General features: G+C 39.8%; 1 protein-coding gene across 1 annotated transcript in view; it reads left to right on the top strand.

The window, feature by feature from the left end:
• Window positions 1-18,556, top strand: part of rnf38 (ring finger protein 38) — a 38,458-nt gene extending 19,902 nt beyond the window's left edge. Inside the window, exons 4-13 of the mRNA XM_057843463.1 lie at window positions 8,069-8,271; window positions 10,189-10,546; window positions 10,621-10,785; window positions 10,952-11,122; window positions 11,218-11,406; window positions 11,495-11,604; window positions 14,816-14,900; window positions 15,046-15,167; window positions 16,839-16,938; window positions 17,094-18,556. Coding sequence (XP_057699446.1) covers window positions 8,069-8,271; window positions 10,189-10,546; window positions 10,621-10,785; window positions 10,952-11,122; window positions 11,218-11,406; window positions 11,495-11,604; window positions 14,816-14,900; window positions 15,046-15,167; window positions 16,839-16,938; window positions 17,094-17,156 — 1,566 coding nt within the window. The 3' untranslated portion in view covers window positions 17,157-18,556. The remainder of the gene's footprint in view (window positions 1-8,068; window positions 8,272-10,188; window positions 10,547-10,620; window positions 10,786-10,951; window positions 11,123-11,217; window positions 11,407-11,494; window positions 11,605-14,815; window positions 14,901-15,045; window positions 15,168-16,838; window positions 16,939-17,093) is intronic.
• Window positions 18,557-18,959: the final 403 nt, after the last annotated feature.

Genomic DNA, 18,959 nt, shown 5'->3' with positions numbered 1-18,959 from the left:
CCAGTCAGGAATCCATGATGAATGAGCTAGCGTCACTGACTGGTTCCGAAGACAACACAGAAGGTGATAGTGATGACGAGTGCTATTTTGCCCCAGCATGTGCTTCCAGTGGGTCCAACCTCTGGTCCTGATGTTGATTTTCAAAAGGTTTCAGAAGCACTGGGAGTACATTGACCGCACAGATTTCAGGCCGGCTGTGACAGCTGATGATAATGATTTGATTGCAGACATCAAAGATGATACCACTGATTTTGTCATGAAACACCTCGACTGTTTTCAACCAAGAGATGATTACAGCGAGCTCCTGGAACTCGTCATAATTTTCCTCGGCGGTAGTCCTCCTCGTGGTGTTCACTTCAGGATTCCTGGAGCTGTACATCACGCACGCTGGATGGCGAAGGCATTGTATGCTCTCAAGATTTATCTATTTCAAGAACAGTTCAAGCTCACTGCTCATGAAAACAAAGGCATTCGTGAGTTAGTGTGTTCATCGTCCGATTGTATGTCTGAGTCTGGTTCACTGCTCCTGATGCCGTCTCTGCTCCTCGTCATGATCTGTGGTTTTTGCAAAGTTTGAAGATGTATGATGACATCAACCCAGCAATTTCCAAAGCTGCAGTCAGTAAGTTTTCAGGACACCTTTGGTATTTAAGTGAAGAGTTTGTAGCGTTGGCCCTCTTCGACCCAGCAGTAACCAATGATACAAAGACAGCCATGGTGGAAGCTATGTTGGAGGAAGGATCTGCTTCTGATAGTTTGCCAAAAGGTCCAAAGCGCATAAAAGCTGCCAAGAAGTCCATCCAGGAAATGTCCCTTGTGGGGTGTGTGAACCGAAACACCAAGATTTTCTTCACAAATTTGGACATAGCTGCAGAATTTCTCCAGGCTGAACCAGAAACATGGGACTCCCGAGACGACTTCAAGGCAGCATCTTCCATCGTGCACAGTCTGAAGGTTGTTAACGATTTAGCTAAAAGGGGAGTGGCACTCATCGAAGAGGACAATCCTTTGTTAACTAATGCTGAGGAACAGAAACAATACTTGCTGCAAGTCGTACAGGACCACAGGAAGAGATTCCCTGATGCAAAAAAGGCCACACTGCTCCAGACTAGTGAAATCAATAAATAATCATCAGTCACTGATAGTGAACCTTTCGTATGTTGCCATACTTTTTAGTTTATTAATCAGTCAAAATATCTTGACAATAGTTTGGTTCAAATCAATTTGTTTCTTGTTTTGAAGCACTCCTCACAGTTTTGTACTAGCTGTGAACCTGAGGACACCAGCGGTATTCTGTAACAATGACTGTAATCATAAAGCGGTTGCAAATTAGGTTTATGATTCCACAAATATACATGTAACCATGTGGTTTGTATTATGCTTTAATTTTTAGATTTGTATCTGGTGTATGCATTGTGAAGTTTCACTACATTCAGTTGATAATAAAGAAATTGAAAGCATTTTTTCCAAATTAACCGATAACGGTAAAATTTCTAAAAATACGAACATTTTGGACATTTCAAAGGCTGTGAGCAACCTCAAAATATTGCATAATTACTTTGAAAATTTACACAGTTTACTTTTTTTAATTTCCTAACACATTGAGGGGGTGAGAGTTGAACATTTCCCCCCAAAAAATTTTGACCCCATATAAGGACCACCCTAATAAACATCTCACAACTACTAATTCTCCCACGTTTAGAAGAAATAACGTTAGTATGGAACGGCGCTGCCCCCAAGCGGCCGGTGGCATTCTCTTCACTCTTAATGTCCATAAACGGCCTCATTGTAATCTGTTTGAGGCAATGTGCAAGCTGGTCATTCAGTACATGCGTTAATTGCGTCAAATATTTTAACGTGATTAATTTAAAAAATTAATTAACGCCCGTTAACGCGATAATTTTGACAGCCCTAAAAATATTGATTATGTTGTTCCATGGGCTATTACTGAGGCACTTTGATATAAATATGCAGTGCTTTTGTATTTAAGTTAGCTGGCTCATTGAATTGATGAATATAATTTTTCATGATTTCCAACGGTTTAATTTAAAAAATCATCTTGACAGGCCTATACCTCAAGCCATAATACTTGTTTTTTGTCATAAGATAGTCGAGCTCAGCTGTTATCCAGTGCAACTTGTTGCCGTCTGTCACTACAGGTCTGTCTTTGAGTCATGAGTGAAAATGCATTCAGCCTAGGCTTGTTAGAACACCGCAGTAGGCCTTCAAGCAGCTTCAGTAGGTATTGTTCTTTATAGGCTGTAGAACACAAACAGTGGCAGCTGTCCATGTATGACTGTGACTGTGTATGTCTGGAGGCGGTTCCATGTGTGTGGGCGCATGCGTATGTTTTGTGTGTATCTCTCTGCAGCCTGCTCTCCAGCTGTTTCCTTTTTGCTATCATACTGCTTTTTAGGTTCTGTGTGCTGTGTGAGCACGTGTTAAGTCACAGCCGCTGAGTCATTTTTTTTTTCTTTTATTACATATTATTTAATCACACCTGTCCCAAGTGCCGCAACTCAGGAGTAGGTAGCTGAAGGGAGGGGGAGAAGACGAAAAGTGTATTTGTGGAAGTGTCCCAAATTTTACTTGTCCAGGTGATCCTGGAACACTCAGAGTTTGCTGGAAATTTTACAATAAAGCAGGTTAAACCGTTTTTAGGGTGATGTTTAATGTATATTTTAAACTTGCGTAACAATCATACCAAGGTAAGAATTTCGCTGGTAATCTTCTCACGTATTCTTAAGACATAATTAAGATGCGTTATCACTCGTCTCACTTTTGTTAATTCTTCACTGACACATAAGTGTAAAAAGAAGTTCACTATAATTATGATGGGCTCTGCATGCCGCCATAGGCTTCACACCCACAGCAATTCCTAAAAGTGACAGTTGTCAAAATGCAAAATCTGGCTAAAACAGATACTTCAAACTAGGTAAAAGGCATGAAGACTTTGGAAAATCATCAATGAGAAAAATAGCTCTTTGTTACTGAAAATAATGGGGTCTGAAAGCACATTTTGGTGATATTGTCTCAAAGCAGTATAACTTCATCATATCTCAACACATGTCTACAAAACCTCTCACAAAGATGCTCCTTTCAATGAGCTAATTAACTTGCTTCAATCAAACAGGGTCGTCAAATGTTTATTGTTCTAATAAGATTATCTTATTTTTCTCCTCACAAATGAAATAATTATGTTAAGCGCTTTGGGACATACTATATGAACTCTGTATGTAATTATATTTTGTAATAAAATCATGCTATTTCACCAGCAATGTAATTCCTCTGGAAATACTAATGGATTCAGCTGAAACCTAAGATTTTAGTCAGATGACTTTTTCACATAAATTATGTTTCCATAAATACTCGTGGACATACAGTCAGTTGTAGGACATATTTAAGTTATATATACACTATTATGTGCAACTATTAGTTAATTGTATTTAATACTATTGATGCCCAAAATTGTAAGACACCCACCCCAAATTGCGTTTTTTTTTTTTTTTTTTACTAACCTTGACAACAACAATAATTGTGAAAATCTGTAAATATAAAAAAATATAAAAATGCGGTCTTGAATAGAAACTAGTAGGATGCAGTGCCTTTGTTAAGTATTCACACCCTTGGATGTTTTCCTTTTATTGTTGTCCTGTTTTGCTTTTATTGCATTCGTAAATCAATCATGGTCAAAACAATTAGACATTTTTCACATAAAAACTTATTGGGGGAAAAAAGGTTTAGTGTCAAACTGAAATCATGTTTCTACAGAGTAATATCAATGAAATAAAAATATATAAATGAAAATAATTGTTTGCATAATTATTCACCCCCTTCAAGTCAGTATTTCGTATATGCACCGTTGGCTGTGATCACAGCAGTGAATCTGCGTGGATAATAAGTCTCAATCCGTCTTGTATATCTGCCCACTGCAATTTTGCTCCATTCTTCTTTGCAAAACTGCTCAAGCTCTGTCAGGTTGCGCAGGTATCGGGCATGAACAGCCCTTTTCAAGTCCAGCCTGAAATTCTCTATAGCAGGGGTCAGCAACCTTTTTGGTGTGGAGTGCCACTTTCAAATTTTCTTGTCAATCAGTGTTCCACACCAAGATTAATGACGCATATCCAAATTTTCATATCCAACAGAGCTGTAATTTTACTCCAACGAAAACAACATGAACATCCATTGAAATTCTATAACTACCATTTTTCTTTATCAATTAACTAAAAAATAAATGCATATTGTAGAAAATACCAAATCTTGAAAATAAGTGCAACAGTAATAACAGCTGTACAGCAGCATCATCTTATGTAAACATATCACACACACACACCCCCAGCAAGAGAAGGGGAACAGGTGTGATTCTCAGTGCAGGTCTCTCACAGGACAGAGCGGGCTGTTTTAACCTTCAAAGTCAGAACAGGTGACTCCTACATTTTGTCTTGTTCACTAACAACTTAAACAGTGAATTCTATGCACAATTTTAGATTTTATATTACAAAGATAAAAGATGCATACCTTAATGTGATCCCTGGCCCTGTTTTCCATGAATTTTCATGTTTTGTCTTGTAGTGGCGTTTGACACTCATTGTGCGACACGCAACGCTCTCGAGGCATAATGCACAAACAGAGCTAGCGGAAGCAACCAGCCAACCAGTTGTTCCAGGCATCCCCAAGGGGCCGCTGTCCTCTACAATATGACCGGCTTACTTGTTAAGCATAGAAGAAGTTGGCGTCTGGGTGAGAAAAAGAGAGGTAGCGAAGCAAGGTGTTGAGAGAGAGTTGCGCAGCTGTGTCCCATAATAGTTCTTGTTTTGTTAATAAAAGTCTCCAGCAAAATGCCATCCAACACGTGTGCTCAAAATCCATTATTGCTTGCATATAACCCCATAGGCAGAGTGGGTGGGAGTGGCGCTCCCGTAAAGCTCCTAAATAACAGGGCGCGCAACTGAAAATGCCTTAATTGCAGGTAAAAAGGGGCATTTTTTATTTTGCCATACGCTCGCGTGTCACTGGTTAACCCTTCGAGTGCCAGTGCTGACACGCGTGTCATAGGTTGCCAACCCCTGCTCTATAAGATTGACTCTGGGCTTTGACTCGGCCACTCCAGAACATTTACCTGGTTCTTTTTCTAACCATTCCTGTGAAGCTTTTGCAGTACGCATTGGATCATTGTCTTGCTGGAAAATAAATCTTCTCCCAGGTCGCAGTTCTCTTGCAAACTGAAGAAGGTTGTCCTCCAGGATTTCGGTTTATTTTGCATCATTCCATACACTTCATAATTGACGGTACACAGAGCGCAGGGCCGATTAATAGGGGGCCTATCTCAGTCAAAGCTGACCGAATGGAAACACAGACAATGAGCTTTTGACGTTGAAAATTCTTGTGAATAAATGCTTTCATCCCTCAGTTCTTTATAGATATGGACGTACAACAGTCTCGATTCTTGGTGAAAAGCAAAAAAAAAAAAAAAAAGTGCAGGTAGAATTTATTTTAAGTAAATATGTCGAATGTGCTGTTCGTCTTCAAGTCACACTGTGTCGCCGCCTTACCACAACAAAGAGCTTTTTACGTTTAAATTCCTGGAATGAATGCTTAACTCCTTGATTTCGTTATAGATATGGACGTAAACCAGTCTCGATTATTGGTTAAAAGCAAAAAAAAATGTGCAGATAGAATTTATTTTACGTAAATATGTCGAAGGGCGATGCTAGTCCGTAGCAGTTAATTTCTCCCATTGATTTTTTTTTTTTTTTTTTTTTACAACGTTTCAAAATGCACGCATGGTACAAAAAATATAATAATTACCTTGAATCCTTGAACAAATCACTCCTGAGACAATCCTTCCTGTCGGTACACGGTACAGCTTTCTTACTTTTTCAACTAAATCTGGCGTTATATATGCTGCGTGCGTGTGTTTGTGAAAAGCTCCTCTTGATGTGGGCGGCCCCCAGCTTGAAGGGGAGGCGCAGTATGTGCCCAAAGTGACCTGTCAATACTATTATGAAGTCTATGAGCATTCACTCTGCCGTCCTATCTTTACAAGACCTCCAGGTCCGGCTGCTGAAAAACATCCCCTCAGCATGATGCTGCCACCGTCATGCTTCACAGTGGGGATGGTGTGTTTCTGCTACGAAATACTGACTTGAAGGGGGGGTGAATAATTATGTTTATATTATATATTAATATTATATATTTTTTTAAATTAATTAATTTATTTTTTTATTTCATTGACATTACTCTGTAGAAATCTTTTTTTCACATTGACATGAAAAGTTTTTTTTCCCAATACATTTTTTGTGTTAAAAATGCCAAATTGTTTTTGACCATGATTGATTTATGAATGCAATAAATGTGGAAAACATCCAAGAGGGTGAATCCTAATGCTATGCACTTAGTAACTTATATATGCCTATATGTGGTAGAAGTAGAACCAGTTAGACCAAGAGAGAGGGAAGACCGTGTGCTAAGTGAGCTGAGAGTTGTTTTTGCAACAATCACATTTTCAAACGTATTAATTTTTGTTATCAACTACGACCCACACTAGTGGTGTTATTATAATTTAAAACAACTAACTTAAGATGTTATTTGGGGTCATAAGCAGAGTTGATTTTTTTTTTTTTTTTCTTTTCAATTTTTTTTATTTTATTAATTTTGTTTTTATTACCATTTTTAATTTACAATGTTTTCATTAATAATATATACTGTATATTTAAGATAACATGAAAATACAATAAAAATAATAATGAATAGTAAAGTTAGGCTGTTCACCTGTGGGATTTTCTAAACAGGTATTTGATGAGCATTCTCCAACTTTCTCAGTCTTTTATGTCACCTGCTCCTTTGGAACGTTTTACAGCATTATAATTCTAAGTTCATTATTTTTTTCTATGAACAATTAAGTTTATCAGTTTGAACATTTAATATCTTTGTAGTTTATTCACTTAAATATAGGTTGAACATGATTTGCAAATTGTTCTATTTTTTATTTATGTTTACCACAAAGTTCCAATTTGAGTGGAATTTGGGTTGTCTTACAAAAGTAATGAATAGCATTTTTCTACTGATAATGGGGTTTACGGTCTCAAAACATTATGCAAAAGGTCAAATACACGATTGTTGAAATGTGCAGAGGTCAACTGCACTTAGAATAGGATTTGGCTTACACTGTTGCTTCCGAATTACAGTAAGTTCTTCTTGTCTAAACACCATAATGAGTCTTCTTCTTTTGAAATAAGTTGAAGGAGGCACATGCCACAAAAAATTAAACCATGCAGCACTAATTATTGAGATATTTTCTGGACCAATGGCCTCAGTAACCTTACATCGTGGAAACTGTTTAAAGTCAGTTTGGAGCGTCTATTCTCTTATTTAATCCTCATCCACCCTGGATTCTGTGTGGTAAATACATCATGGAAATTGTATTTAAAATAACATAATCTAAGAAAGTTAGGTTTTTCTACTTTATGCAGCCTTGCACATGGACTGCAGGATAACTATGTGCTGGCACGTGCTTGTGTGTGTGTGTGGGGTGTGTGTGTATGTGGGAGAGTCATTCCCTTACAGTAAGTGATGTGAGTCATAAATGACTTGAGAGCACTGACTGAGAATTTGTCAATTCCAACCTCGATGACTACTCAGCGTGTTTGTGTGAGTCAAATTTGTCATACTATCTTTTTGTCGACTCTTTCTGAAAGTAGAGCCAACCAGTTGATGGTGTGGATGAATGACTCCCTTATGGGCCTGTGAGAGCTTGTCTTGCCCTTTTCCTCATTTCCTCACTTCGAGAGGAAGTGACTGTGAGCCCTGAGGGGCCCTGAGCACTGTGTTGTAATGTGCGAGCACTCATACACTAACAGAGGTGGGCACATACAGGAAATGCCCTGAGTCACAAAAATGCTGTAGTGTCTAAGACGTTCTATGGATTGTTGGTTAGAGGGATGGAAGAACACAGTGAAATTGATTTTATTTGATTCAGAACTATGAGTCTCTAACCAGAGCCCCTTTTTCTCACCCTTCTCTTCCTTCCCCTCTCTCCTTCTCTACTTTTCTACCCCTCCCTCTGTAGAGTGAGGAAAGCCCCAGTCCAAAGCGCCAGAGGCTGTCCGGTCATGCTGTCTTGGAGCAGCTAACTTCTTCCGCCCCACCGCCATCCACATCTTCACCCCCCATTCGCCCTTGGGAGTCGGGGCCTCCAAGCAGGAGATCCTCCCACCCCCACACACACTACCACCAAGAAAGATCCCTCACACCTGCTCGCCATAGACGCAGGTACACGGCTTTAAAATTTGAATGGTTGTAGTTTTATATTTGCATTTACCAGATCCCTCATAATATTAAGAATAACATTTTACCTAATCGTCAATTGGAAATTCAAATCAGTTTTTAAATAAAGAAGACAAAAATAAATAAATTTGATGGAATAATTTAATACCCATCAATGTGACTTTGTCGTCACCAAGACAGGTTTCACAAATGCACGGCTTCACCTTGGCATGGTTCACTAATATCATTTTGCAATTAAGCTTGTTCCTCATCTTATCTACTACACTAGAAAAGCATTGTTTGCAAATAAAGTTTTAACAAACAATATTCAGCCAGCAATGGCCAAGCAGAGTGTGACATCATAAATCATTAAAGTGAGGTGCACGGGGCAGATGCACATGTGCACTGTGTGTGTGCGAGGGGGGTGGGCGCAGAGACGGTCCTGGCCTAAATGGTGCCCTGGGCGAACAGAGGTGTGTCCGCTATTCGAGAGGTCTGGTCAAGCGGGGGAGTGTTAGCTAGGGATGAGACGATACATTTGAATTCACAATATGATATTCCTACGATATGCCAGGGTCACAAAACGATAGGTCACAAAGGCTATCAAAAAATAAATGTTTAAGTTGCACAGAGAAAGAAAAAGGCCTATCAGTTTAGGCTGTGAAAATATATGATCTAAAGCTAGTGAAATACTTTAAAAAATATATGTTGAAAGCCAAGCACTGTGGGAAAGCTATTATTTCTAAATAAAAATGAATAACAAATAATCCCTATAGCACTTTTTACATTTTGTTCGCACACAAGCGCATGCTCACCATTTTCTTTAAAAAATAGCTATAAAATTCTCATCACTGTTGGGCTTCAAGACCACTTGATAGCGCTAAAGAACAAACAAACCACCATGATGCTCCGAACCATGTACAAACCAATTGGCTGCAAAATCCATTGCTTCAAGGTGCTTCATTTGGCCATCATTTCTCAATGTAATTTCCCACTTCCCTTGGGAGAGATGGACAACCTCTCCTGCCACCTGCTGTCAACACTGTTCAGTCGTTCCTCATGACTCCCAGCTAGAGGTGGGTCGAGTAGCCCAAAAGTTTACTCTAGAATAGTGTGACTGAAAAATATTATTACAAAAGTAAAAGTAGTCATCCAAAAAATTAACTCAAGGACAAGTAAAAAAAAGTATTTTGAAAAAGAATACTGAAAGTATGAGTAACATTGTTGGTAACTACTTAAAATGTGATTATAGACAGCGCACGTACCTTATCAGGGGCGATCAGATTATAGTGTTTCCATATTTCAGAACGACCTCTCTTCCTATGTTGCTCCTTAATGATCAAACATAATAGATTTCTCAGCAACTCAAGTGCAACAACGCACACAAACCAGGAGGACACCTACCCACAAATTTTGCATTTGTTAACGCAGTTACGAAGTAATGAAGTGCCCTAATTCAAATCGTCTCAGCCTGACAGAATTGGGATAGCCAGTGTTTGTAAGCCCTCCTGATTGGACCATGAACCGATAGGGGTGTTTCAATCAGGAAACGAAACAGTTCCTGTTTCAATAGGTCATATGTCACGTGATTTGAGGCAAGCTCCGGAGCAGTGGTTCAATAGAAATATACGCCATCGGTTCGTAGCATGTTTTGAAGATTCCGTTTCAAGCTGTCATCACTACTGGTGTCTATTCGTGGTGCAGTTGTATGTTCAGTAAATTAACTCGTGCACCCCTCGTAACATAGCACCCCAGGCGACCGCCCAACCTGCCAGTGACGGGAACCGCCATTGGGTGCGCTCGAGTGTGTGATTGTCTTGACTTTTACTGAATCTCTGAGACTCAAAAAGCCCTGGTGTTTGAACCATTGTTCAAGATGTTGGAGTATATGTTCTCTACTTATTAACCCTTGATCCCTTGCAGCCCTCCAATTAGGCGTCAGCGTGGCCGCCTGACCAGACCTGCTCGCCACTTGCCTCCTCATCATCACCCCACGACTCAAGGCCCCACACACCACACGTCACCATCTGAGCGCCAGGATGAAAACTTTCCCCGCAATCCACATTCCTCGATACATCAGACGTACACAACACACACTTACAGTCAACCCTCCACACATGGAAGTGGGGGTTCAGAGGATCCCCGAGCTTTCCATCCCCCCACATTGTCGCCCCGACTACTGCACCCAGCTGCCCATCACCACCACCATCATCACCCTCAGCCGCAACAGCACCATGCAGCATCCCAGCAAGGGTCAATGGTTATTGACTTGCATGAACAGGTATGCTTCAGATCTGATTTTGTTAGTGTATGTGTCTGTGCAAGTGTTTTAACATTTATATTGCTTATTTCCAGCTTCAGCAGGGCAGCGTACCAGTCTCTTACACTGTGAACCCAGTTCCACCTCACGGTCTCTCAGCACCGCTGTGTAATGGTCAGCACATTCCCCCCAGCTGTTCATCACAACAACAAGTTCCAGCTTGCAGTGTGGTATTCAGCACTGGACAACACTACCACCCGGTGAGAGCAGAATAGTTTCTGGGTAACTTTATTACAGTATGGGGCCCTTACAAACTTGCCAACTGAAAATATTGTTGTCTTGTTTAACAACGCCTCCTTGTGCCAGGCAGTGGTATAACAGGATCACTCACTGACAATTATCTTTTTTTGTGTTGCATGTTTTCAGATGCTGCAAGCATGTTCAATGCAACATTTGCCAGTGCCCTATGCCTTTCCCTCTCTGCTGTCCAGCGATCATCAGTTTCTTCTATCCCCTCCGCCCCATCTCGGTCATCATCCACCGCACCTTCACGCACACAACCAGTTCTTACCATTCCACACACAGCAGCCACGATCGGTAACGGATTTGCTTCGTTCTTAACTTCATAATTTATTGGTTAAACGTTTATATATTAAATATCAATTTGTTTGGGGTTTTTTTTTGTCCCCCAGCCTTTACAACGGATTGAAAATGAGGTTGACCTTCTCGGAGATCAGCTTTCAGTTGGTGGAGGCTTTGGCTATGGCCCTCACTACCATCACCACCACCATCACCACCAGCCTCCCTCCACTCTTCCACCCTCCACACCACTCCAGTTTCTTTCGCACCATGATCCGCTTTCACAAGAGCTTTTCACAGTGGTGAGTACATTAATGGAACTTTTATTTTGGGGTCAGTCATTTGGTTACGTTTGTGCTGAAAGAATTTTCTGTCTCCCATCTTCCACAGCCCTACCCCCACTTCATGCCACGGCGATTCACCAGCCGGCGTTACTCAGCTCGTTCCCAGCAGGCTGTGCCTCCTTCAAGCTACCACCCGGGCTTCCTGCCTTACTTTCTGTAAGTATCTTACCTCAGCATAACATAGGAAAGGACCATAGGTGGGTAGAGTAGCCAAAAAATTTACTCGAAGAGGCATGTGCCGGTATGAGATTTTGACGGTATAATAACCTTTAGCAAAAATACAGCGCTTTCACGGTATTGCAATTATAGCTCTAAAATGTGTTATTTTAAGATGTATGAGGTTAAAAAAAATTTTAAAAATACTGTTTTCCATTGAACAGGATTTTTTTATTTTTCACAACATATTTGCAAATTGGCAGATGTTTACAATGGCAAGACTTTACTAAAGTAGGCTAATGGTAGCGAGGAAACTAGTTAGCCATCTTGGCATGATAACTAGCCACGTTATCGGCCTTGTTAACAAGCTTACGTTATAGTATTTGTTTTACCATCGCCAGACACACTCAACCAGCTTCAGTGAACTCTCATACAGTGGGGCAAATAAGTATTTAGTCAACCACCAATCGTGCAAGTTCTCCTACTTGAAAAGATTAGAGAGGCCTGTAATTGTCAACATGGGTAAACCTCAACCATGAGAGACAGAATGTGGAAAAAAAACAGAAAATCACATTGTTTGATTTTCAAAGAATTTATTTGCAAATCATGATGGAAAATAAGTATTTGGTCAATACCAAAAGTTCATCTCAATACTTTGTTATGTACCCTTTGTTGGCAATAACGGAGGCCAAACGTTTTCTGTAACTCTTCACTCTTCGCTTGGTGTAAAGAAATCAACTGTGGGAGCAATTATTAGAAAATGGAAGACATACAAGACCACTGATAATCTCCCTCAATCTGGGGCTCCATGCAAGATCTCACCCCGTTGCGTCAAAATGATATCAAGAACGGTGAGCAAAAATACCAGAACCACACGGGGGGACCTAATGAATGACCTACAGAGAGCTGGGACCACAGTAACAAAGGCTACTATTAGTAACACAATGCGCCGCCAGGAACTCAAATCCTGAACTGCCAGACGTGTCCCCCTGCTGAAGCCAGTACACGTCGAGGCCCGTCTGCGGTTCGCTAGAGAGCATTTGGATGATCCAGAATAGGACTGGGAGAATGTGTTATGGTCAGATGAAACCAAAATAGAACTTTTTGGTAGAAACACAGGTTTTCGTGTTTGGAGGAGAAATAATACTGAATTGCATCTGAAGAACACCATACACACTGTGAAGCATGGGGGTGGAAACATCATGCTTTGGGGCTGTTATTCTGCAAAGGGACCAGGACGACTGAACTGTGTAAAGGAAAGAATGAATGGGGCCGTGTATCGAGATATTTTGAGGGAAAATCTCCTTCCACCAGCAAGGGCATTGAAGATGAGACGTGGCTGGGTCTTTCAGCATGACAATGATCCCAAACACACAGCCAGGGCAACAAAGGAGCGGCTTCGTAAGAAGCATTTCAAGGTCCTGGAGTGGCCTAGCCAGTCTCCAGATCTCAACCCTATAGAAAATTTGTGGAGGGAGTTGAAAGTCCGTGTTGCCCAACGACAGCCCCAAAACATCACTGCTCTAGAGGAGATCTGCATGGAGGAACGGGCCAAAATACCAGCAACAGTATGTGAAAAGCTTGTGAAGAGTTACAAAAAACCTTTGGCCTCCGTTATTGCCAACAAAGGATGCATAACAAAGTATTGAGATGAACTTTTGGTATTGACTAAATACTTATTTTCCATCATGATTTGCAAATAAATTCTTTAAAAATCAATTTATGTGATTTTCTGTTTTTTTTTTCCACATTCTGTCTCTCATGGTTGAGGTTTACCCATGTTGACAATTGCAGGCCTCTCTAATATTTTCAAGTGGGAGAACTCCACAATTAGTGGTTGACTAAATACTTATTTGCCCCACAGTAGCTGGTGGAAAACGTTCATGACAGTGTTTACTTACCTTAGATTTTGTATAAAGTGACGGATTATGATCACGTAAATGTGAAATCATGTTGGAGGTGTTGCCTGCACGCCAGCTGTCCTTCCTACTCTAAGCTGCGGCCGTCTATTTCATTTCGGTAGCCGAAGTGCTCCATTCTAGCGACTTTGTCTATTTTTGAGCGGGGAAAAAGCTCAGGTGTAGTGTCACTGAAAGACACAGGACAGAGCAACAACTGGAGGGGGATGGGTGAGCACTGCCGTTCCAAGCCACGGATTTCTCGCTATCTTTTTGGGACCGCAACAATAGTTAATACCGTAACTACGGTATGACGGAAAATTTTAGTGGTTTTGAACCGTGACGTTTTCATACTACAGTATATCTTGAAATCGGTAACCGGCACATACCTACTCAGGAGTAGTGTTACTTCAAAATAATATTACTCGAGTAAAAGTAGTCATCCAAAAAATGTACTCAAGTACAAGTAAAAAAGTATTTGATGAAAAGATTGAAAACAGTGTGAGTGATTTCTTACGATGTTTGATTTTTTTTTTTTTAAACAATGTTATTTTTTTCTCAGCTTAGTTATCCATAGTAACTGTTATTATTATGCTGTAACGTATTACGTAACCGCTTAAAGCCAAAGAAATATGAAAAAAAAAATCATTGAATTCCAGCGAGAGAGAAAAAATCTACAGAACTGAAGCATCATTCGTCCAAATAGCATGAGTGCCCTCTAGTGGAGAAAATAGTTTGAGTAGTTTTCCTAGTTTGAATAGTTGAATAGTGAATAGTTCCTTCATTATTCCTTCCTATTAGGAAATTAAAATGATCATATCTCCGGTTTTCCGTGGTCAATCGGTGCCAAATAAAAACTTGGAGAGAGGTTCAAATCCGCTCTTTCGAGTGATTTTGAGGGCAGCGCTCTATGTCAAATAGTCATCTTTTCACGGTGCTTTAGAGACGCCGGGTGATTGAACAGGCCGGCGTGATCATAGAATGGCAAGCTTGAGTCTGATTGGTATAATGGAGTCATGTGATTATTGTTGCGACGTCTCATTGGTGAAACTGGTAGAGCTACTGTTTGCATCGCTGGCATAAAAAAAAATTTAAAAAAAGGAAAATCTAATATGTATGACAAAGAAAAATGCAACGATGAATGTAGCCCAAAGTAGCAGAGTAGGTAGCGTATCTTCTTCACAAATCTCCTAAAGTAAAAGTAAAAAGTATGGCTTGCTAAAACTACTCTTAGAAGTACATTTTTCTCATAGTTACTTAAGTAATTGTAATGGAGTAAGGAAAAACTTTGTCATTTTCCTCTTTTCGTCCAGATCCATGCTCCCTGTTCCACCAAATGTAGCTCCCGCAATCAGCCTGGAGCTTGATGTTGATGACGGAGAGGTGGAGAACTATGAGGTAGTTTGTGTTTTAGTGTAATCATTGTTTCCAGTGTAATCATTGTTTTCCAGCGTCGCTGTGCTGTTGTACTTGCAACTGTAACAATTATTTTATTTTAGCCTTTTCTAACTGTATCCCCTCCTGTTGTTTATGAAACCACTAGGCCTTGCTGAACCTTGCTGAGCGTCTTGGAGAGGCTAAGCCCCGAGGCCTAACTAAGGCAGATATAGAACAGCTCCCATCGTATAGGTTCAACCCAAATAACCACCAGTCTGAGCAAACAATGTAAGTGTTGTCTTGTCTTCCCGTGATGCTGTGAAATAGTGCCAATCCTGTTTTCCCAAATATTTTAAATACAAATAATTACAGTATTATTCGGACTATAAGTGGCAGTTTTTTTCATAGTTTGGCTGGGGGCGCAACTTATACTCTGGGGCAACTTATGTTTGAAATTATTAACACGTTATTATATCATTTCATATATTATTTTGGTGTTTTGCAGTGACACTGTTGGTTTGGTAAACTTGTTGCATGTTCTTTATGCTATAATCAGGGGTGCACATAATTTTTTTGCCCAGGTTCTCAGAGGAGGACCTGGAGATGTGACTTGGTCCTCATTGAGCTTGAGAGCCGACCCGCCTGATGCGATAAATTTATGACAAGCTTTACGTAGAGCCAATTAACTTTAATTAATTATATTAACAATTAATGCTTGATTAACATCAACTGGCACAACAAAATTGCCATTACTTTGAAGTGAAATGTAAAGAAATAAAAAGCACCAATTCAAAATAATGGGCATTATGCGGCTCCCACATTAACTCCAAGCTTTTTTAAAAGTGGGATGTCCTCCTCATAATACCTCATTGAACGTGCATGTTTAGCTTTGTAAAATGCGAGCAAAAACACGTTTGTCAGTGCATGTCGCTGTTCATTACCTTTATTCCGCCCTATTCTGCCACTTGTCCATAGGGCGAGTGGGGTCCTGTGGTTGACATCTATAGTTTGCTTAATTGCCACATGCTCTGTTTTTTTCGTGCTTTTCATAGTTTGGATGGCTGAAATTCTTTGACCCTACATAAAATGCGCTGCTCTTATCGGCGACATTGGGATTCTAACGGCACATTTTGTACGGCATTTCCGTGCGAGCATCATTTGCTTCTAGCCATGGTACCTCGTGTAGCCACTTTTCAGCAAAAGTCCTTTTTTTCGGTAGCTCCGGTGACGTCTCTGTCGTCTGTCTGTCTTTTGACGGGGGTGGGGGAACACGGAAGTAATTACTCAGTGTGGCCTGCCTCTTCGACATTTTGAGAAGTTATTTTCTCGTGTCCGCCGCAAATACAGTGGTCAGCCATCGGTACGCAAAAGCGTATGGAAGCCGTTGAGGGCCAGCGCGTTTGTCTACGTCCAGTACGCATGCGCGCATGCGGACCACTTATGTGCACCCCTGGCTATAATTATCTGAATAACTCTTAATAGCTATGTTATGTTACCATACCGGCCACGTTCGCATTTCGTTGTTAATGCATGATGTAACATTATCATACTGTACACTTATTCAGCATGTTGTTCTCTATTGTATTTTTACTTTAAATTGCCTTTCAAGATGACATATCTGTTTTATGTGTTGGATTTTATCAAGTAAATTTCCCGCCAAAATGTGGCTTATACTCCGACTTATGTTTTTTTTTTTTCCTCTTTATTGCGCATTTTTGGGCTAGTGTGACTTATACTCAGGTGCGACTTATAGTCCGAAAAATAAGGTACTGGGAATTGTTAACTCATTGGCTACCATAAGCAGTGATAGATGTCTAGTCCCTTTAAGCTGGGATTGTTAGTAATGAACGATCGTTTCAGTGTACTGACTGTATCTTTACATTTCTTGGCTTTTTGTTCTTCAAATTAAAAATATATGTTTGGTGAATTATTCAATCAATCCATCCATCAATCTCCTAGGTGTGTCGTCTGCATGTGTGACTTTGAGTCCCGCCAGCTCTTAAGGGTTCTTCCCTGCAATCATGAGTTCCATGCCAAATGTGTAGACAAGTGGCTAAAGGTGAGTGAGTAGAATTTTCCTGAAATGTACCCGCTTGTTCTTTTAAGTCACAATAATAGACATGGGACTACTCTGAGACTAGCTCATTTATTATTTCATTATTTTCTGACTAGATGCTTACCGATTCTCATCACTTGATACTGTGTTTTGCCCAGGCTAATCGCACATGCCCCATCTGTCGAGCTGATGCATCCGAGGTCCAGCGGGACTCTGAGTGACGGACTCCTGACTTCTCTTTGGATGCCACAGGCAGAACTTCTCTTGAGTCATCACGCACATAAATGGGACCAGTATTCCTTCACTGCACATCCAAAAGAACTTTGAGCAGTACATGTTTCTGAATATTGCTTCAATTTAGGAATAATAAACCCCTCACAGTGCTTTGCCTTTTGTGCACTCTATACTAAAAATGGCCTTTGAAACGCTTACAGCACAGAATTTGCATTTGTAGAAAACAGAAACTTCTGTATGTCTGTAGTGACAAACTTTGCAGGAGGAAATTCAGTCCAAAGATTTTGTTGTTGTTCTGGTGGAATGTTTGTTTTTCCCCCTTCAGTATTTCCCCTTGAACAGCACAGACTGTCCTCTTGGCTCAGTGCGATTGGCATGATTGGTTAATTTTCATTTCTGTATGTGTTTTTCAGCATTCCTTCATGTGAGATCAGCCTGTATGGGTGGAAAAATATATTTTACACTGTGATTTAACTCTTTAAAGAGACATTGGAACATCAAATGACATAATTTATGCTGCGTAAGTAGTTTGCCACAGTCTAATCTCTTCCATAACCCACCGACATGAGGAACGCTCTCTGTAAGGCATATGCCATAATGTAACTTATATTCATCTAAGATGCAAGCAAGACTTTCTGGTGTAATTTATGACTAGCACATTTGGTCATTTGTCCCGGTATGGCAACCAGCCATATGCTTTACAGAGAATGCTAACAGTGAAGTCAATTTAGTATTAAGGACTACAATTAGGACCACCCACGTCATCACACTGTGGTATTAAATCTAATTCGGGGTTCCTAGAGCATGCTTTTTATGTTATATTTATTTTTTAAACCTGATCTACTCTACTTTATCATTAATGTCATGTCCATAGATAATTACATCTTTTTTTTTTTTGCGCAAAGGTCAAAGGGGACATTGTGTCTTTGAATTGTATTGTACTGTTTTCCGTTGCTTGGTATTGTAGCAATTACCTCAGTCCCACTATTTATGGCTTTTAAGACAATAATGTAACCATTTGGGTTAGTGCATTTTGCTTACTTTTTCCACATCAGTTGTTTTTATTTTACTATGAAACACTATCATTAATATGGTGTCATAGTAGTTACATTATGTATAAGTATCTGTAACCAAAATCATTTGAAGGTCTGTAATAATGATTTTTTTTAAAACAAACATTTGTACATTTTGTATGAGAGTACTAGTTATACTTTATAAAGTAGTGCAATGATTTCCTTAATCCCTTACCCTGCCTTTTGTATTAAAAAAAAAAGTTTCCATGATAAATGTATAACGTGACATTGTTTTGTAGTTCATTTAAAATGGGATGGAATTGTTTATTGACCAATGACAGCTATTAAAGCGCTATTAAATAAAGCTTCCATTTGATTCTAGCAATTTAAATGTTTCCTTAACATTATCAAGATATGATAAGTAATAACGCGTTTGTAACAAAGATCAGGTAACTAATTGTATATTCGTTACTTTTATCAAAAAAGTTAATTGAGTTGATTATTCTGCATTATAGTATATTGTATCGTATTTCTTAGATCGATTGATTCAATCAAGCGATATATGACAACAGGTCGCCTTCAGTCGATAATGGCGGGGACCCATCCAAAGCTGCTCTACAGAAGAGATGCTCTGTCTGCAACCTAACAGGCGGTTTGTGACGGTGTCGCAAAGTTAAGTCAAATTCACGCAAATGTACGCACAATTTAACCAAATGACCAATGCTATGACTTTATGACTAATTGGTTGGCATTTACTTCAGTCTGATGGTCAGAACA

This window comes from Corythoichthys intestinalis, chromosome 8 (genome assembly GCF_030265065.1).
Source record: "Corythoichthys intestinalis isolate RoL2023-P3 chromosome 8, ASM3026506v1, whole genome shotgun sequence".
NCBI lineage: Eukaryota > Metazoa > Chordata > Actinopteri > Syngnathiformes > Syngnathidae > Corythoichthys > Corythoichthys intestinalis.
The sequence above is the reverse complement of the archived record's forward strand: the minus strand, read 5'-3'. Positions and strand labels throughout refer to the sequence as shown.